Below are 21486 nucleotides of genomic sequence, written 5' to 3' on the forward strand. Positions count from 1 at the left end.
CGGCGCGCGCGCGCGCCTCCCCGCCCCACCCCACCAAGGCGCACGCGCGTGCGCCGTGGGGGAAGTGTGAGCAGCCTCACCCCCGCCCCGCGCCCCCACCCCGCGCCCGAGCAGCTGTCAGTGGCGCGCGCGTCCAGGCCAGCCCCAGCGCGCGCTGTCAACAGTCATTAGCGCGCGGGCCGCTCCCCTCCCCCTCAAGCCCCATTTCTCCCCCACCCCCGGCCTGGGTGGGGCCCGCACCTGGGGCCCCCTCTCGTTAGCGCGCCCGGGCCGCCTGCCGCGATCCCGGAGGGACCCGTCCGCCGGGCCTGCTTGGCTCAGGGCCGCCCCCTTCCGCCTAGTACCCCCCTCAGCGACCCGGTTCCCTGTCCTTAGCCGTGGCGCCCAAGGGAGGCGGGTCCCCACAGTCCCGGAGCTCGTCCCTCCAGAGTAGTGGTGACAGCAGTCATTTATGGCTGTCTCGCCTAGGGCGGCGGCTATTTATGTATCGTTTGGGTTCCCACAGCCATCCTGTGAGATGGCAAAAGCCACTGTGCATATTGTGTCACCTCAACACAGGAGGAAACTGAGGCCCAGGCAGGCCAGCCCCTTGCCCAGGGTCAGGGCTGGATTGTCCTGTGACTTCAGGACTATGACTTCACCACTAGAGCACCCACTCTCTCCTGGTACCCCCAGCCCGGAATCCAGTAGCCAGGCCCAACCTTATCCCACCTGAGAGTGCCATTAGCTGCTCCCTCCCTCCATCTCTTAAACTGGGGTCTTTATTCCTCTCCTATCAAGAGGGGGACACTTTGGCCCATTGCACCCCTTTCTCTTCCACCCCCTTTCTTCCTCACCCTTTTCAGACATCCCAGAATTTAAAAATACCTAAAAAGGAAAAATATTCAGAGCTGCTTGGAGGACATGCCATCCCTCAAAAGGTAGCACTGTTGTTTGGAGGCTGATCCCAGACACCTTTCTCTGTGGCCCCGGGTATGCATGTTGGTCCCCAGCGTGATTTGAAAGAAGATGGAGATTCAGCGAAGCAGAAAGGAGGACTTGGAATATGTGAGGCCTGTTCCAGATGGCAGGTGCGACTTGGTGGTGGCTCGGCACTAACAGTTGGAGATTGTGCACAGGGTGGAGGAGAGGCAGGTGCTACACTGAGTCCTCAGCACCTTGTTTTTGTATTTATTTATGGGGAGGGGTCCCATCCCTCTGCCCCATCTAGACCCACAGAGCTCAATGCAACTATGGGTCCTACAATTCTGGTGTGAATCTTTATTTTGGAGGGTTTTTTGGTTTCTCATCCACAGTAGATAGTATTCATAATTGAGAGAAATGCAAATACTGTTTTTGTCCCTTATTTAAGCAACACCCTCCCCTCAATCACCTGGTTGTCCGTTACAAATTATGACCAGCTTTTCTTGGGGATTCTGAGCAGAGCATTTCTGGATATTTGGGTGAGGGTCTTTATTCTGTTTTTGTATTCTTTTCGTTTTCTCCATTTATTGTGGTTTTTAAATTATGACCAGCCTCTCCCTCTAAGGCTGACTCCTTCTCTTGAGTCTTCTTTCCGTCCTGCCAGGAATTGGAATGGGACTTTGTAGGAACTCCCAGAATCTGCTACCCCAATTTCCAAAACCCTGGTCCTGCCTGATTGTGTGAAAGTATGGTTTGGGGGACAGGAGGAACAGCCATGGTTCAGAAGTTAGGAGGAACATGCAGCTAATATTCGCAGTAGCCTTTGCCTGTCATCTCAGCCACTTAGGCAGCTGGCCCAAATGGGATGGAGCAACATCCTAGCATTTGCCTGTGCAATCAACCCCCTGAAGCCCTGGGCTCCCACACAAGTGGTAGCCAGAGGTGTGTTTCCCAGGGGGTAGGTTCTGCTGACTGACCTTCTCCTCTGATGGCAATTTTATTGATCCTTACGCCTTGTCGAGAGCTGGATCTGAAATGCACCAAAAAGGCACATCCTAAGGACTTTCTCTGTGGTTTCTTCCTCTACTGTAGGAGACCAGTTGAGAAATGTCCGTGCTATTTAGCCACATCATCTCAACCATGGCCTCTTTATTGCTGGAAGGCATACACCGCTGATATAGTGATGGTGGTGCACTAAACGGCACCCTAGTGGTCTGAAATGGTGAGCCCACCTTGATAAGTATATAACTTATTACCAGCAAGTGACTTCAAAGTTCCAATGGAGATGACAGAATTGCAATCCATTAGCAATTGGACCTCACCTGCTATCAAGGGCAGGGGTCATTTAATTGGCTTAGTGGGGAGACAGACAAGATGCAGTCAGATTCAGGACCTCACCTGAGGGATAACTCCTGACGATAGCTCATGAGGCCACCCCGGCATGAACCTGGCTAATGGCCTGGTAAGACATGCTGTCTCCCTCATAGGTCTGCAGCCCTGCATGTAGCAGCTTTCCTTGTGTTGAGCATTCAGATCATTTGAGGAAAGTGAGGAAGCCAGAAGAGAGTGTCAAGGGATGACCTGCTTAAGTATTAATTCACTTTGCCAGGGAGGACTTAAAAATCTGATGCCAGGATGCTGGGCGCTCTTGCCCTTTCTATTCATAATCCACATTAAGTCTCTGGGAAGGTATTCTGAATTTATACTAATGTTACCCAATAAGATTCTTTTGTTCCTAACATTAGGAAAATTGGCCTTCACCAGAGAAGAAAATATTAATATATTATTAGGCCTAGAAGCACAGAGCATGTCTCTATTTAATGAGCCAGTGCCAGTTTCCCTACTAGTTACCTTCTTGTCTCAATCATGGAGACATTCCACTCATCAGTTCTCAAAATCTGCCGCACATCAAAATTATTTGATGCCTTTCAAAACCCCCAGATTTGGTAAGTGGGGCCTGAGAGTTTGCATTTCTAACAAGTTCCCAGATGATGCTGATGCTGGTGACCTAGGGACCACACTTTGAGGACAATTGTTCTAAATATTCTGAAATAACAGCAGTATTTAAGTAGACATTTGCTGATTTCCTTGATGACTTGCAACCTGGCCTTTAGTTTGGAACCCAAATGGGCTGGGTTTAAGGAAGATGGTATTGTCCAAGAAAGTTAGTAACTCCATGAATTTTTAGAAACAATTGCCATGTCAGGGTTTTGTTGGCTTGAGTGTGGCCGGCTGTTTTAGAGTTGGCTGTTTCTAAAGGATGGAGTGTGTTACCATGGCAATATTCTTCCCCATGCAGGAAGGCTCCAGAGGTCGGTCCTGTGCAACTGACCATGTGTTTTTTTCATGGCTTTTCCCATGGGGATGTTGAAGGGTTCCATGCCATCACTCTTGCTTGGTGTTCCAAGGAAACTGGGCATAGTTAGGCGGCTCCAGGCCCCCTCTTTATCCAGCCTGTAAAAGAAGTGAGCCTCTTTTGTCAATCCAGGGCCCAGTGTGTTTAGGGCAATGAATCGGATTAAGCTTACTTGGGTACAAAGCAGAAGTGGTTGGCAGGGGCATCCCAAGGCTAGGGGAAGGTACTTTCTGCTCCCTTGACTAGCAGCTCTTGCCTCATAGAGCTGTGTCTGGATTTTCAGCTAGGGAAGGCATGCCTCTCCCACAGCACTTAGCATGAAGGTTATTACCTCTTTGGATACAGGGCATGGCAGAGATGTCTGTGGCACGTGACTACCATGGGATTTCTTTGTTCTCCTGCCAGAGTTCTCCTTGAAGGCCACACAGATATCCTGGTGTTCTTCCCTTAGGGTGTAGCACACATGGTGTCCAGGTGGCCACAGCTCAGCGGAGGACAGTTCAAGGTGTGGCTCTGCAGACCTTGTGCGGGGTGAATTCTGGTTGCTACGGCCCTCTCCTTTCCTGTGTACATCTCTGCAGTTGAGACAGACTGATCACAGGACCTGGGTTTGAACATCGAGGGAGATGGCCATCAATTTTTAAATGAGGAGCTACTAAAAATGCTCCCCTGCAGAGTCTCTCTGGGATAATTTTATGGTCACACTGGGCCAGGTACAAAGCTGTTGGTTAGCTGTGTCTGCCTAACGTGGAGGTAGGAGGCTGGGACGGAGCAGTGTTTCGCCGTGTAAAAAAATGGTCTGTTAGTTACACCTTGACTTTAGGAAAGCCTATTCCAAGTTTGTGTGACAGCCTTAGCGTGTTATTTAGGAATTACATAAGACTGTGCATGTCTTCATGTGATAGATATCACCTCGAGGGACCCATGATCAGGGGGACTAGAGATAAGAGCAGATTTCTAAACATAAAATGTTCAAACTCGGTGGGTCTAAAGGGAAGAGATGAACATTTACAAGCCTGTATGTGGCAGGTGACTGACGTACATTCTTACATAATCCTTGGAACATCCAACTAGGACTTTTTAGGTTCATTTCACAGGTGAGGAAACTGAGTCAAGAGGTCAAGAAGTGACCTGCCCAAGGTCACCAAGCTGATGAGGGGCGCTTTTCATCTCACCTATCTGAAATATTGTCTTTTATCAGATTGCTTTCTCCATTCCTTCCCACAAAATTTTATCTCCCTTTTCCAGTAGTATATGTGGCCTAAAACAATATTATGAGCAAAGAGGTCTATTCACTTTTAAGCAGCTAAGTCCATCATTATACCTCTGGATTCAGATTATCAAAATGTTGTGGAACTACCCACCCATTACACTTTTTTAAGTATACATTTTAAAAATTATGTTTTAACAGACATACAGAAAAGTACACATATTGTAAGTGTTCGGATTAATGGATTTTTGTAAACTGAACACCCTGTATAACCACCACCCAGATCAAGAAATAGAAACCCAGTTATATTTTCATTCTTAAGGTTCTTTTGTTTGTTTTTGTCAACATGAACCTCTGGTTAGAAGTATCTTATGACCTGTTGTAATATGTGTCCCATTCAACTCTCTCACGGCAATATTTGAAGGTCCCCAAAATGCTGGGGAGTTACAAGTCAGCTAGTGAATGAGTTAGTCACTGAGAAGCCCTATTTACAAATTACCCAGAACTTCAGATACCCCCGAGAAAGAGGTAACAGTAACTCCTGAGAAGAGTTTAAACGCAGAAGAGTCATGGAATTTTATAGCTCATCTCATAAGTGAAGCCCAGGGAGGTTGAAGAGGTTGCTCACAGTCGCACCACAAGGAAGCAGGACGAGCAGGCAGTTACACACATGCACACGCACACACACACCATCCTGCCCCACCCCACCCCAAGATGCAAGCTATCTGAGAAGTCCCCCTTGAAATGGATCCTGACCAGGAAGGAAGCCATTGGCAAAAGGGCCTGTTCAGAGCCAGGTGAGGTCACCACCACGGTCACCACTCATGAATGCTGCCCGCTGGCTGTCTAGGATTTAGTACCCTATATCCCAGCTGTCCCATCATCCCCGGCTGCTCTCAAGTAGATCGGTGGCAAAGAGACAACCCTGTTTGCCCATCGTGGCACATTGGGAAAGTCGCTGGTTAAAATCAAACCCTGCCTGTGGCCAGAATGTGTTGTGGGCCAGGATCCCATTCAGCACGGCCTCTCTTCTCCGCCAACTACAAAGCCTGAGGTCCTGAGCCAGCTCTGCCGCTTCCCAGCCGCCACAGCACAGGCAGGCCCTGGTCCTCACGACCTCCCAGGCTCCTTGCGATGTCCAGCCTGTTGTCGCTGGGGGGAACTCGGCAAATGGCAAAGCACTTCTCAATGACAATATTTATCCAGCAGCTCCTCTGGGCTGGGCTCGGTGCTGAGTGCTGTACATATATCTCATTCATTCCTCTTCGTAGCTCGTGGGGAAGGTGCTTCTGTTATCCCTATTTTCCAGATAAAGGACCTGAGGCTCAGAGAAGCAAAATAACTGCTCAGAGCCACACAGCCACTTAAATGATGGGGACTTATTCAAACTGGGCAAGAGTGTGTCTACACTACACTGCCTGGCTGCCACTCCTAACCAGTCATTTGGTGCTTACTTATTCAGCCTGCTATGTGTCAGGCATTGTTCTAGGTGCTGGGGAGGCAGCTGTGAGCCAACCCGTGAAGCCCACACCCTCACAGAGCTGACAGTTCCTGAGCAGGATCCTTTGGGGAAGAATTGTCTTGGAGATTTGTGTTTCACGCATTTTTAGAGAAAAGCCTACCTCCTTTTCCCCAAAGCCTCCCCCCTTAGCTTCCTCTTTGAAGCCCCCAGAGCCCTTCAGTCTTCCCCTTAGGGAGATGAAGGCTGAGAGCTGGGTATAGCTGAGTCTGTGTGTAACCCTTACCCTACGAATAAGGCACTCAGCAGTCTGCTCCCTTAAGGACCCTGCCCCATCCTTGCATCCCCCACCTCACACCCTGCAGTTTTCCACCCCCACCCTCCTAGCTCTACTAGTGGGAGAAGGCAGGTGTCTGTGCAGCAGCAGTTTGCTAGTGCAGGACCCCATCTCAATCCTGGCACACCTTTCTGGGGCCAGCTGACAGCACTCATGTCAGCCTGATAAGAGGCCGGGGCAAGAGGCCCACAGCCACCCTGCTCACACAGCCCTGCCACCTCCATGTGGCCTCATGTCTGTTATTCTCTACATCTCCTCACACAAAGAGCCCTGGTGCTGTTGCTGGCGCTCAGCTGCTGGAGTGGGCAGGGCAGGCAATGGTGAAAAGCTTTTCTGAAAGGCCAGGGCGGAGGCAAGAGTCACCCAGGTGATCCAAGCCGTTCCCCTGGGACCCCAGCCCAGGACCACAGTGAAAGGTTACCGCTAATTGGCGAGCTCCTGATGGGCGCATCTATTTAGCACTCCCCCCTCCCCAGAGACTTCCAGGATGGTCTTGGCACAGCAGTGTGATTCAAGCGCTCCCCGCCTGAGTCTGGCACAATCTGTCTGAAATTGTGAACATGGAGCCTCTTGGTTTTTTAATTTGTATTTTCGTTGTTGTCATTCTCTGCCCATTGTTTCTGGTAGATTTAGTAGCAGCAGCCACCCTGACTCTGTTACCCCTTCCCTGGGGTCCTCTCAGCGGTCTCCTTCTACCCCCAGCCTCCCAGATCTACCAGAGGCCTTTTGGGGCCAGGGAACAGCACTGTCCCACCCCCGACCCACCACCCGGCCTGAGGGCCCAGCTCACACCCCGCCGTCATCGTCCCTGACAGTAACACAGCTTGTCCACCCTTTCGCAGGGGGCAGATGGCCTGTCGGAGCCGGAGGGCATCTCTCTGAAGCGGGTCGCTGTGGTGGAAGATTTCTTTGACATCATCTACTCGATGCATGTGGAGAGCTCAGCGGAGCCAGGCAAAGCCCCCAAGCACGCTGGGCAGAAGAAAACCTACCGAGCGGTGAGATTCCTGTCCCTTTGCCTCTGCTGGCAGCCCCAGGCCTTGGCAGGAGGCCATGAGCTCCGCACATGTTGGGCAGGGGGTGGGGCAGAGAGCTGAGGCGTGATGAAATGGCCTTTGGGGACTAGGGGGCACAGGGCAAGGGCATGGCAGCTAGAGATGGCTCACTGGGCGAGGGGGCGGGTTCTGCGGTCTGAGCACAAAGGAGAAGCAGGTTGAAGGGGGTTGTGGGGGAGGAGAGGGATGAGGGCAGGAGGGAAGCCCTCTTCTCTCTGGTCTCTGCCTCACTCATTCCACTCACCCCCAGCCCCTGGCAGCCTGTTCTGGGGCCATGGGGGGCTGGGGTGGCTAGATAATAATAATATTCGTAAGGGCAAGTGCTTCCATGGCATTTACTGTGTGCCAGGCTTGTCCTGAGTGCTTCCTATGTGTGAGTTCTTTCTATCCCCTACCACTCTGTGGAGTCAGTACTGGGAGTTCTCCAGGGGAAGTCTGAGGACTTGGTCCCCACCCCCCCAGGACGTCACAAATCTATTTGGGGTGGGGAGGCTGAGAGCAAAACCAAGACGTGAGAAACAGAAATGTCTCCAAGACTCTCTTTGAGGCAACAAGAACCCGGTACCTGGGCATTCAGCAAAGGTACCTCCAGAAACTGTGCTAAGCCGAGGGCTTCATGGAGAAGGTGACATGTAAGTCAGCATTCTAAGCTTTGGGTAGGCAGAAGGGAGCAGAGACAGCTAGATTGCTAGGGGTGGGAAACATCAAACATGGGGAGGTAGAGGGGATGGTAGCCCAAGCGGGAGGGCCCTGCCTGTGTTCAGGTCCCATCCCCTCTTGACCCCCATCATTATGGCTTATGCACAGCTCTGACCCATTTGTCCAGCACCCGCCACTAAACCTGTAAAGCCAAGCACTTTATGTTCACTCAAGTTCCATACCAGTCCTGTCATGGAAGCACTGTGGTCCCATTTCACAGTTAAGGAAAGGGAGACCCAGAGAGTTGAGCTGCCTAAGGTCACCCAGCACCTGAGTAGCAGTCAGCCAGTGCCCTCATGCCCTCATGTGTTGACTTTCTCTGTGGCTTCCAAGAAACCTGCCCCTCTGTGACTGTGCTTCTCCACCCAAGGCAGAATGTGACCCCCACCCCCCCCACACACACACCAAGTTAAGTTTTCTGTATAAAGAGCCTTGGACTGCAGTGGAGTTGGCTGTATAAGTCTATAAGTCTATAATTTGTGTCCATATGGCCTGATTTTTAAAAAATCCAACAATCTGGTTTGTCCTTGACCTCAGAAGATGACCTTTGCCTTAAATGAGTCTTAAGGATGAACGCTTGTGCCAGAGGCCTCTGAGAGATGGGAGGTTGGGCTGAGGGATGCAAGAGATGATTATATCATCTGGCCCACCCCTCCTGCTTCTCAGTACATGTGGGAAACAACTTGTGGGAAGGGAGTTCTGAGGGTATTTCCACTAGAGAGTCATGGGCAGAGGGAGGGACACCCAGGCTGGGGCCAATGGGGCCCCTTGGTGTCAGTGAGACCCAGCGTATTTTCTCAGCATTAAATTTGCCAGTGCTGGGCAAGTAGCATGTGCCAGGCCCTGTGCTCAGCACCTACCATGCAGCAATTCTCTGAGCTTTCACACGTATGAAGGTTGTACGTATGAAGCAGGTGCTAATGTTATCCCCATTTTACAGATGAGGAAAACGAGGCTCAGAGAGATGTACAACCTCTCTGAGGTCACCCAGCTGACATGCAGAGCCAGGCAACTGGCCCCAGGGCCTGCACCCTGACCACTACACATATTGCCTTTCTACAAACCCCCGCGCTCAGCTGGGCCAATTACTTGTTGTTTTCCAGGTAGATGGGCTTGGGCCAGCCAGACCATGTGATTCCTGGGCCACTCGGTACCCAGCACCAAGCCTCACCTGCAGGCACTCCCTGGATATTTATGAAGGCCAGGGGCTGTGGCCTCCGTGCTGTCGAGAGGGCAGGCCTGGGCTGGTCCTGGCAGCGTTTGTGTCCCTGGGCCAAGCAGACGTCCAGCCCTTTGCTCTGCACTTCTGGCTTCTTGTCCATATGCCTGCCGCGTGCCCCACTTCCTGATGCCCAGCCTGGAGCTGGCACATGACTGGCGGTGAGCCAGCTGGGCTGCGCACAGAGCTGGAATTTCAGCAGCAGGGCCAAGGCTTAGTGGAGCAGGCCAGGGCCCTCCTGCAGTGGGTGTGAGGCCAAGGAGGCCTCTGAACCTCCCTTCTCCCCTGTGCACCTCCTCTCCCTTCCCCCCTTCCCCATCTGTCACCCTTCTCATGCCACCCTTTTCCTTTCTGGGGGTGGAGGTGGTGTCTGGATGTTTTTGTCCCCCTCTTTTCATCTGCTCTCATTTCCTCAACCCAAGCCTAGCTCTTCAGCCTTGCCCAGGGGACATGAGGCCCCCACCCCTCCGTGCCTGTAGAAAAGGAGCCAAAGGCTGCAGAGGGGCACAGCCTGACACCAAAGGGTTTGTATCAGGCCCTTGGCTGAGGGGTTTGGGGACCTGTCTGTGTGTATTTTGCCAAACCTGAATCCTGGGACTTGTGGTTTCTAGGACACCTGAGACTTTCAGATCCTTACAAGCCCAGGGTGTGTGTGGGAGGCAGGGGACTGGAAAGAAGATGGGCAGACTTGTTTAGGGCATTAAAGGAGGCCCATTCTTCAGTGGAAAAAAGAACTTTCTAGCACCTACCACTGTTCAGCAACGGGTCAGGATTAGGTAAATGATCTTTCTGAAGCGGGAAGTATATGAGCCAGGGGTAGATGGCCATTGACAGTGGCTAATGCAGGAGGATTCCCACTTTGTGCATAAAGCCCCTACCTTACTTTGCCTCAGATGCAATGTGACCTGAGGGGCAGAGGATCCCAGAGCATCCTGCCAATGCTGGGGCTGGGGAGGGTTCCAAGTCATTCTACAAAGTTCACTGAACCCCAACAGAAGACTGGTCTTTTTTCAATGGGCTTTTCTGGTGTCTGCACTCATCTGGGTTAGAGTAAGTCCCTTTGCTTCCTCCCTCTCTCCTAGGGTGCTGGTAGGCTAGATGGGGTTCGAGTCCGGATCTGGCTGCCCAGACCACTTTGGAATTGGGGCCAGATGTGGTCAGCAGCTGCTCCAGGCCCACCATGTGCTAATCCACCCGCAGGGCAGAAGGAGGATCTTGTGAAGTGGTGCAAATCCCCCCAATTGGCCTCATCTGTCTCTGTCGGCCTTTGAGTTGGGGAGCGAAATGGGGCCTTACAAGTCAACGACTCTGCAAATAGCTTTTGCTGTCCCTCCCAGCTAAATCTATCTCAGTTTTTACTAATAGGAAAAATGTAAAAGGCAAATTCACATATGGGTCTCAGGGCCCAGGCAGGAGGCCCTGAGGAGAGCAAGGCAGCAGGCTGCCCAGAACAGCTGAGGGATGCTGGGTGCAGACGGGTCCTGGAGCTTCCCCTCCTTAAACACAGCAGCTCTATCTTTATCTGTTTCATGTTTTGGGCTTCAGCATGAGTCTATTTCCAGAGTAGTGCCTAGAGCCCTAAAACGATCTGAAAACCACCATGCTAGTGACTAAAGCATCCTTTGGGATAGTCCTCCTCATTTCAACTCATCCTGCGGTCCGGTGGCCCTGGGCATCCATGCAGTCAAACAGAAATGGAGGTTCTGTTTCTCGTGTGGACAAGCCAGGAGGCTGAACCAAAAGATGCCCGCAGAAGGTTGTAGGCCCCGGTCGGGGGAGGTATCCTCTTCCATGCAGGTCCCTACAACAGCACAGAGCTGGGCTGGACTCCACTCTACTGATTTCCCAGGGAGCTCTTAGCGAGGCTGCAGACATTCCAGCCATGCAGGGCAGGGCTTCCTTCTCTGGCCATCAGACAGCTCCAAGAACTTCTCACCTACCTGCCTTTGGTCCACCTTGCCTGTCCCCTGGTGAGACTCAAGGCGCAAAGGAGGTACACCCAGCACTCCCCCTGCATGTGGCACTCTAGCTGGCCTTTGCATACTGCTGCGTCCCTGCAAGGCCAGGGGAGCTGTGGCCACCATTCCGGCCCCTGGTCAGAGCCCTCTATGGGAAACATTCCTGTACCCTCAGCAGGCCAGGTGGCAAGAAAGGCTTCTGCCCATGCTGTGGGCAGCAGGAAGGCCCTCCCTGAGCCCTGTAAAAATGGTTCCTCTGTCCAGTGGCAGGTGAGCTCCATCTAGTGAAGTAGAGCTGTGCCTATGCTATGAACCTTCCCTCCTTTACCCAGCAGACTTCGACCATCCTCCCCAAGTCCTCTGCTCAGTTCCTCTGAGGCCTGGCCTGGAATGCTGGACCTCAGGGCACCTGTGAGGTCCTCTGTTGGCCCAGGTCAGCCACATCCTTCTGTTTTGCCCAGCAGGCACCCTGTCCTCTTGCCCGTTTACTCCTGCAGCCATCAGCCCTTCAGCAGGGCCCATCCCTTCCAACCCCACAGGCCTAAGAGGTACATGCCTTCCCTAAGAGTTCCAGGCAGTTCTGGGCTGGGATGAAGATGTCCATGTGGGTGGCAAGAACGCCCCCATCCCTCAACCCTAATATCCAAGGACAGGCACACGAGCACCCTCCCACCTACCGGCTCCAATCAGAGACCAGGGTTTTGCCCTTGTCCCTGACCTCCAGTGGAAGGCAATCAGATAGGGCATTTGGAAGGGAGATAACTCATCAAGGAGCTTGCCTGCTCCGCAGAGCATCAAATCAGCTGAGAAATAACAATTGTGTCACCAAAATTACTCAGCGTTTGCAGCTGGCTGCCAGGCAGGAGTGGCCCCTGGAGCTCAAAGGCCCACTGAGTTGGGAGTACAGCCTGAGCTGGTCCTCTGAGGCCTGCCCACAGCCTGGAGGTTCCCTGGGCCTCTTATATCCCCCAACCCACCCCACCCCACCCAACCCCACCCACTCCACCTACCCTACCGCACCTCCTGGCCACCAAAGAGATGAAGCAGGGCACTTATGCATCCCGAAGGTGCAGACCGGGTTTGTCCTGAAGAGCAGCCCCCGCGGCCTGTGGGCTGACCAGCGTCCTCAGCCAACTTTCCCGGCTGGGCTGCGGCGAGGAGAGTGGAATACTGAGGTGATGCTGCCCCTTAGTGGAGAGGAGCGGAAGGGCCTGGGCTCGGGGAAATGTGCAAAATCCAGCAACTGGGGAGCTACTGGCCTCAGCCCAGGGAACCTCTGGGCCCCTCAGGCAGCCATACCAGGGCCAGTGGGTTTCCCAAAACCCAGGGCTAGAGGAGAGGGCTGGGCTTCTGGGCCCACACCCCCTTTTTCCCTACTCCCCTACCCAACCTCTTTCTTGTATTCCTTCTGGAGGCAGATATGGGGTGGTGTGACCTGGAGGATGGGCTTTAGTCTGGCACTGCCTCGAAAGAGCTGTGTGACCTTGGGCAAATGGGTTCACCTCTCTGTGCCTCATGACCTCACCTGGAACAACGGGGTCCCTAAGAGCCTGTCTAGTTTGAAAAATACGATCCCTTGGCATCAGCCTGTCAGAGATCTCCCTAAAAAGGTTCTAGATCTGTGAGTTATGGCAGGAAATAGCTTGCAGATAGAACTTTGGATTCTGTTTTTAGGCCCAGAGCCTGTGGATTTATTAAGCAGGTCTCAGTTTATTCATCCCTAAGAGGGGAATTGTTTCATCTTACCCTAGAGCAATGTTTATAAGCTCATTTTTCAGTAGCAGCAATAAAATGTTCTGAGAGGAATATTACTTACTAGAATATAAGTGAAAGACTAGATGATGTTTAAATGCTTTGCTTTTTAAATTTTTAAGCTCTTCTATTCTAATTTTTAAAACAAATCGTTTTCTGCAAAAGTCCTGACTCATTTCCATGGCTGAGAATCGAGGACACCTACCCCTTGCTCCTCAAATCCCTGCCCTTCCTTGGCAAGGGCCTGCCACCAAATCACAGCCCTTTGTGACCCGGTGACTAAGTGCTTCCCCACAGATCCGTGTAACACGCAACCTCCTCTCTCCCCCAGATCGCGGAGACCTACGCCTTCCTTCCACGAGAGGCTGTGACCCGGTTCCTGATGAGCTGCACGGAGTGTCAGAAGAGAATGCACTTTAATTCCAACGGCCTGGAGCCCAAAGGTAGGGGAGGAGGCAGACGTGTTGGAAGCTCACAGAGGGGGAGGCGGTGCCAGGAGAGGCTCTCCCACCAGAAGGGCCTGCCCTTTGCAGGCACAGATAGGGAAGTGCACACCCAGTCATTGTCACAATTCCCAGAGGCCAGTGTGGGTTCACGGCGCTGCCCAGAGAGCCTCGTTTTGGGTTTTATTTTTCAAATGTACAGTTTCATTCAAAAACCAATAGTACATTCCTATTGCATTTCAAGGCCTAGGTCACATGCTCTTCTCCCATCACGGTTCCGGATGGAAATAGCCACCTCACCCCATTCCCTAAGCTCTGTAATTCTTGCCATCCAGGTCTCACCTCGGCGGTGTCCACATGGGTTTGGTCTCACCCAACTGTAAGCTCCCAGAGGACAGGAGCACAGCCCTCGCTGTGTGTACCCTCCTACCCTGTAGCCACACACCTGCTACTAGTAGGTCCTCCCTGAACACAGCCAGGAAATCTAGGGAACGGGTTAGAATATAAAATGCCCAGAGCACTTGTGACCAGCCAAAGTTGTTTCCTTGGCCTAATATCCATGCTCCCCAGCTCTTCCCTACCCAGGGAGATGCAGCAAGGACCCTCGCTTCAGTATCCCCACACCCCTAACCTAAATGTCCCCAGAGCCGTCCAGTAACCCTCAGGCCCATCTATTCCCACATGGCTTTGGCACAGTAAGATGGGCCAGTACATTTGGCTGGTGTGATATAACTCTGCCCTGAGAAATGGTGCCCAGGTGGGCGATTTATTAGGGCTTCTGGGCTGCTCCTGGGCCTCAAGCCTGCTGAAGTCCATGGGTGTTTTGCCTGAGGATGGGAATAGACTTGGAATGAAGGGCGACCTGTTTACTTGGGTGGGATCCTCCAAATCTGGGAAAGAGAAAATCTACAGTGAAGCCTGCGTAGGTAGGTGACCACAGAGGAACTGGAGCACAGGCATCACCTGGGGTTTCCCTCTCATGTTGGTTATCCCTGATTCACGCGAGCAACTTCTGACACCAGCCAACTCATCAGCTCCAGAGGCTTTCCTGTCCATGGGGGCCGCTAGGCCACGGCTGCTTCATCGGGTACATCAGATAGCTTCTAAAGCTCGAGGCACAGAAACAAATCTAGTTAATCCCTAATAAGTGCTGGGTTCCGGGTTTAAGATCGGGGCTCCAGGGCCACACTGAATGGGTTCAAATTCCAGCTCTGCTGCTCAATAGCTGTGTGTCCTGAACCAGTGACGTCATCTCTCTGAGCTTTAGTTTCCTCCTCTGCGAAATGGGGTTAATTATGGTACCCATCTCAGGGGCTGAGATTTGAGGGTTAATCCCTATACCTGGCACACGGCTACCATGCAGGAGTGAGCTGCGGCTGTTGCAGTTACTGTGATCATGTTGGATGCCGGAGTGAGGCCCCTGCCCCACACAGCCTGGCCCTAGCTCACCAGCTGCAACCCCTGGGCCATTTAGTACCTACAGTTGGGCCACGAAGGCTCTCCCTGCTGCATTCCCCACCCTGCCCAGGTCTGGGCCCCAAGGGTGCATGCCTTGGTGGCAGCTTCCTGGTCTCTCTGTCCATCCATCAGCCTATCCCCTCCTGTTCTGTCCTAATCATTTCCATAGCAACTGGCATAGTCAGATACAGAAACCATTTGCCTGGGGGAGCAGAGGCGAGGCCAAGAGGGCCCCGCATTTGTGGGCTACTCTGGGGTGTCTGCAGGCTCCATCTCTGCTGCTTCCTTCCTTCCTGCTGGTGTGGAGGGCATTCTCACCTCCCCCACTCCTTAGAGAGAAGGCTGTGAGGTCTCCAGGGGTGTAGCCCCACTCCTCCTCATCTGTGGGCTTCCGCATGGTTGGAAGGGTGATGCCAGCACAGCAGCAGCCTGTTTCTTTTTCATGCTGCCACCATGGTGCCCCCACCCCAGGGTAGAAGGAGGGAGGAGGTGGAAGGGAGGGAGGTGGAAGGGAGGGAGGTGGAGAGGGAAAGAGCACACAGCCAGGAAGGAGTGGCCTAGAATATAAACCAGCTCTGTGAGCTCTGGTGTGGAGCCTCTCTTTCCAGGGGCTTGCTCCAGGCAGGACAAAGGGCAGGTGGAGAGAGGTTGTGCTTTGCCTATCCTTGGGTGGAATGCCACTTCTCTGTCCCCAAGAGCAGAGCTTCTCATGCAGAGAGGGGAAGAGATACCAGGAGAGCAGGAGGCAGCATGGCCCATGGAAGGGCATGGGCTTGGGGTCAGGCAGGCCTGGGTGTGCCACCCTCTTCCGTGCTGTGTGTCCCTCAGCAGGTTAGGGGACCTCTCTGAACCTCATCTGCTCATAACAGCTCTTGCGAGCCTATGAGGTATCCATCCCGGTTTACAGCCGAGGAAATGAGGCACAGAAAGGTGTTGTCGAGAAACGATTGGTCCAACGTCCCCAGAAGGCAGGCGGATTTATCTTCTCATCAGCAAAATGGGAGTAAACCTCTCTCCAGGCGGTCATGAGGATGCCGCTGAATTAAACGGCCGCATTCTATTGGGTGCCTGGTGCAGTGGGTGCCTGGGCAACATCAGCCTGTCTCCCATGTTGTTACACAAGGAGCCCAGACTCAAGACTGCCAGTGTCCAGGTGGCCCTGTGGGGAGACACATGGTTTGTCACCCCAGGTGAACACCCTGGGTCCATAAGCTGAATGCTGGGCAAAGGGGAAGGGTTTGGTTTTTGGAAGCTGCCAGTGGAGAGAGAGCCTTAGCGTCTGAAAGGCTCCCCTGTCTGCTCCATGGGCAGAGGCATTAGCTGCCTGGACCACACTCGCCAGCTGGCATTCTCCCTTCTGCCCCACCTGAGAGCCTGGGGATTTTATTGCCGCCTACCATGCTAGTCTCTCTGGATGATGCGGTCAGCTACACCGACCCCTTTTTCACAGGCACTCCTGCCATGCCAACCCTCTCTCCTCCTCCTCCCGCCTGCCTGCAGGGAAATCAGAACCTGCCCCTGGCCCCAGAGTCAGGCCCCCGGGTTCCTGTCCCAGGAAGGTGGGGCAGGAGGGGGACAGGGAACAGGATGGAGACTTCTCGAGGGGCTGTTGGGAGAATGCTTCGCTTCCTGGCCTCGTGTTAAAAAGAAAGAGAGGAAGCAAAGCAGCCTCCCCTGCTTAGCGGTTTGTCCCGTCAGAGTGTGGGGGCCTGGACAGTCCCAGACCCTCCCCCAGCGCCAGGAGCACAAACAAAGGAGGCTGCTGAGGATCAGGAAGTCCAAGGATGGGAAATTCCAGGGCCTCCAGGCTCCACGCTCCTCTTCCACCAGCCCCTGAGCCAGGTGGAAAGCAGACAGAGAATGAGAACCAGTGGGCCGTCAGACCAGCCCTGGCTTCTGGGGAGAGGAGCCTCAGGGGGCACATTCTGTGTTCTCTGATGTGACAAAATATATGCTGGCCCGCTTGCTGGCCTGTCCTCTCCCAGCTCTCCCCCTCACTTGCTGGGTGACGTGGGGAGATTGCATAGCCTCTCCATGCACTGTTGCCTCCTCTATAAAAGGAAGTATTGATACCAGCACACACTTTGTGGAGTTTGTGGGAGCATCAAGCAGGAGTGTCTGCGAGGAGGTCCTGGCAAGTGCTAAGTAGCTGTCAGCTGAGTGATTGAACATAAGTCCGGTTCAGATCCTTTCTTCACAAAGCTGCCTTGAACTCTTCCTCCTCTGAGCTCTAATGGACTTGCCGTCAGTCCCACCCTGCTGAGCGCAGGGACTGTACCTACTGGGCTGCCCCACCTGCCCCACCCCGAAAGCACACACATCGGTGCTCCTTGAACACTTGCTGAGCCACTGATTTATTTCTCTCCTACAGAGGGTTTTGGTGGTTGTTTTTTAAATCACCTCTGGCTTGCCCCAGCCCTCAATTTTGTTTTCAAATCCGAGACCCATGAGGAGCTGGTCTCGGGGCTCCTCTGTAGCAGGCCTTCATCATGCACACATCCTTTGTGGGGACAGAGCCCCAGAGAGCAGTTTCCAGGCTCTCGGCCTCACGTGGAAAGGTGCTGGCTCGGGTAGTAGATGGCCATCAGCTGTAATCAGATGGCCATCCGCTGTGGCTGGGTGGCCATCAGCTGTTACCGGTTAGCCATTAGCCACTAATATAACTGCGTGGCTACGTGAAGGGGTTGGTTGATTGGCAGAGAAGCGGACAGCGGATTGCGGCTAGCCAGTGCGGTTAGCAAGCTTTGGTGGCTGATTGCGGATCACGTGGATCCTACTTCCTGTGTCTTGCCCGGGCCGCCAGTGAAACGGGGGTGCAGGAAGACCCCCTGTTGGGGTACTGGCGGATGTTTGCTTTTGTGTCTCGACCAGCCACCAGCGAGAATATAGTGGTATGACTCCCCTATCTATGGCTCTGTGGGTGTTGCTTTTTGGCCTCACCATGTCCTGCGTTCTTGTGCGGGGAGCGGGAGCTGAGACCCTGCATTCTTCAACACCCAGTCCTTGCCACAGGTGCCCAGAACCAAGGGGTCCTTCCATTCTGTAGGTGAAAGATCATGAGAACCACCGCCTTGTGTTCCACCTGGAGGAGCGAAGGCCACCGCCTCAGTTGAGATTTACCTTGATTAATGAATGCCATTGGAGCCCAGCTGTGGGGGTCAGCGCTGGGCTCGCCTGCCTGCGAGGTGTGGCCTGGGTAAAGACTCTGCATTGCTGATTATCTTCAAGGCCTGTAAAACTAGGTCTTGTGTTTGGGCTGGTTTCAGTTTTCCTTGGCAAAGAGGTGTTGAAACATTTCTTTGGGTAATTCCTCTGCTTTTGTCACCAGCGACCTGCTGGATTATTTCAACTCCATGACCCTTGCTAGCTCCTAACTCACCAATGGTATCAGGTTATTTGTGGTGGCTCAAGCATGGCCACTGTCGTGCAGGACGGCCTACGGGGTCTCTGCTTCTGTTCCCCACATAAGAACGCAGGATATGGTGAGGCCAAAAAGGAACACCCACGGAGCCGTAGGTAGGGGAGTCATACCACCACGGTCTCACTGGAGGCTGGATTCACACGATGTGCGACCTGCTGTCTGCTTTTCTGCCAACCGACCAACCACTCTCCTTGACTCGACTCCCCAGCACAGCCGCGGCAGTTATATTAGCGGCCAATGGCTCAAGGGTTACAGCTGACGGCCAACCAGCCACAGCCGACGGCCATCTACTACCGGAGCCAGCACCTTTCCACGTGAGGCCGAGAGCCTGGAAACTGCTCTCTGGGACTCTGTCCCCACAGCCACTGCATGTGTTGACCACAGCAGGAGCCTGGCCTGTCTCAGCAGAGTCCACAGAAGCCACTTTTCCTCGTTCATGTGTCCATTTCAGCTCAGCCCCCATCCTGGCATTTGTCTCACCTGTGAGCGCCTGCAGGCCTGCCTGCTCCTTGCCTCTTTCCTACTAAGCTGATGCTCTCTGTGTGGCATTTATTGCCTCCAGAGCCGTGGGGACTCCCCACTGAAGAAAACCCGGCTTGCCTTCCACTTGACTGTGCTGTGGCCAAGCTCTGACCTCCCACAGTCAGCTCCCTGGAGCATTCCCTCACCTGGAATGTTCCCTGCCCGCCAAGGTCCTGTCTCCCCCACAGAACTCTCACTTCTGGAACTGCAGATGGGAACATTTCACTGCACACCGACCTCTGATGGATGTGAGCACGTGGTTCAGGATGTCCCAGCTTCCCCAGACAAGGGCATCCTGCCTCCTCTTCTCGAGCCGTCCTGGGTCACCTCTGGGCACCAAAAGCAGTTTCTGGTCTGTGGGTTTGCTGGGGAGGGAATAGGGCAAGGAAGAGCCCTTCTCCCACCTTCCAAGAGCACCGTCCCAGCCACTGTTTGTTGTTGTTGTTTTGTTTTTTTTCTAAACCAAGCTGTACCGGGCTTTATTAAAAAGACCTTCTCATATGCAGCCATGGCATTTCAGGAGGGACATGGGTGACCATCAATAAAAGAACATAGCGCTCAGCCTCCATGGATGACCGAACACCAAGAGTCACCATGATACCTGGTGAAGTTGTCATTTGTGGCTCTGACCGGGGTCCCTTAGGTGGGGAGGGGGGCTTCTCACGTACCATGTTGTCTAACAGTTTGTCACCAGACAACCCCATCTTCGAGGAAATTAAATGGAAACAGCAGAATTTTCCACCTGAAGACCCATGATCCGAAAACAGAAACTGTGGCTCTTTTGAGAGACACCATCTCAGTGTTGTCATATACGGCATCCAACCATGGATTTTTTTGGTGGGGGGGCAGGTCCCAACATGCCCCTGGGTTTAAGGAGGTCAAGTCTGGGTTGATGATGGGACAGCAAGGAGAAGAGGTCACGAGGACCCAAAAACACAGTTTAGTTTCCCCTCAGCACCAGGCGTCTGTGCCACAGGGGCCAGTGTTCATTTGTCTCAGAGAACCCCTCTGCCATCGAACCAAGAGGAATTGTCTGGAAAAAAAAAAAGAAAAAGTTTGGTCCATTTTAAGCCAGTTTCTGAGACATTGTAGTAGTGACATTTACTTCTTCCTCAAAGAACAAGAATGTTCCTCAAAGAACACAAAATTTCTGTTTGACAACATAGCTTTAGAAAGCTAAACAAAGTTCTGAATTTGTATACAATGTAAGAAATGTTAATTAAGCCGTGCAGTCACCAGACATGTATATCACCTCCAAACAGCACCCCTAGTTCCCAGGCCCAGTCTACGTGGACCCTGTTTCCTGCAGGGCTATTTCTATCCTTGCCAAGTAGGCACGTCCCTTCTCCCCTTTGGGTAGTTTTTTCCCCTTTGTTTGCAGAGTTCTTTTTTCCTTGTTATGGTAAAATATTTATGATGTAAAACTTGCTATGTTATTAATTCTTATGTGTACAATTCAGTGGCGTTAGTTATATTCACTCTGTTGAGCAACCATCACCACTATTTCCAAAACCTTTTCATCACCCCAAACTGAAAGTGTGTCCCCATGAAGCAGTAACTTCCCATCCCCCCACCCTTGTCCCTCATCTATTCTATTCTTTCAGTTTCTATGAATATGTCTCTTCTAGATATTCCATATAAGTGGAATCACACAGTATTTATCCTTTTGTGTCTGGCATCTTTTCACTCAGAATAGTGTTTTCAAGGTTGCAGGGGCCTTTCTGGCTTGGGCTCCAGCTCTGAAGCAGCAGGTTTAGCAAATCACCTTGCATATCCTCTGCATTCCTCTACCTTGGCCCTGTCGCTCACTTCGCCTTCAGCCTATCTTTTGGGTACGGTGGTGACGGTGGAGGGCAGGCTTCAGCTAGTCCTGCTTACATACTCAAGTCCCAGCCCATGAACAGAACCAGGCACTAGGGGGAACTTTGAATCAAAGGCCTGGAGCCTTGGAGGGAGAAGGAGGAGGAAGTCCGAGAACAAGTAACCAAGACTATTTCCCCAGGCAGAGGGAGAAGCAGGGTCAGGAGATTAAAATGAGCCATCACTCAGTGTGACAGGTCCCAACAGGTGACTTCAGGGTTTCAAGCTTGGTCATAACAGGAGACATCTGAAGGGGAAATTGGACTGGGGAGAGAGGTGACAGTCTCCCTTTTAATCATGCTCCCCGTCTTCCTTATTCCTGTACCATTTTCGTCTGTCCTGTGTGCCACCTACAGTGGCCCCTAAGATGCAGAACCGATGGCTGGGCAGTGTCCATGGCAGCAGCTTTTGTAGAAGGCAGCTTTACTAGGGATTTCAAGAGTTACCAAATATCCCTACCCTTTGACTCACGAATTCCATTTCTTGGAATCTGTTCTAAAAAGGAAATGATCACAAATTTGAGCCAATATCCATGCTCAGAGATGTTCCTTACAGTGTTGTTTATAACAGCCTCCAATAGGAAACAACATAGATAGCCAATCATAAGGGAATGACTTAAGTAAACTGCTAAAATAGGACACAGCTATAAAAATCATATTTGTAAAGGAAAACAAGATTTTTGATGGTGGGGGAAATGCCTATGACAAAACGTTAAGCAAAAAAAAATTTGTAAAGCAGACTATAATTTTCTGTGTTCATTATGATATCAAGGACATAAAGGAGAAATCACAGGGAAAAAATAAACAGAAGCATATGCCAAGCTGCTTAGTGCAA

At 52.4% G+C, this 21486-nt stretch overlaps 1 protein-coding gene across 2 annotated transcripts in view; it reads left to right on the forward strand.

Moving 5' to 3' along the window:
* Window positions 1–21486, forward strand: part of NOL4L (nucleolar protein 4 like) — a 126192-nt gene that overhangs the window by 41426 nt on the left and 63280 nt on the right. For both annotated transcript variants that reach the window (XM_019748480.3, XM_019748479.3), the window contains exons 2-3: window positions 7108–7263; window positions 13280–13391. In XM_019748480.3, the coding sequence (XP_019604039.1) occupies window positions 7108–7263; window positions 13280–13391 (268 nt within the window). The remainder of the gene's footprint in view (window positions 1–7107; window positions 7264–13279; window positions 13392–21486) is intronic.

Source organism: Rhinolophus sinicus, chromosome 13 (genome assembly GCF_057876585.1).
Source record: "Rhinolophus sinicus isolate RSI-liver-muscle chromosome 13, RSI-T2T, whole genome shotgun sequence".
Lineage (NCBI taxonomy): Eukaryota > Metazoa > Chordata > Mammalia > Chiroptera > Rhinolophidae > Rhinolophus > Rhinolophus sinicus.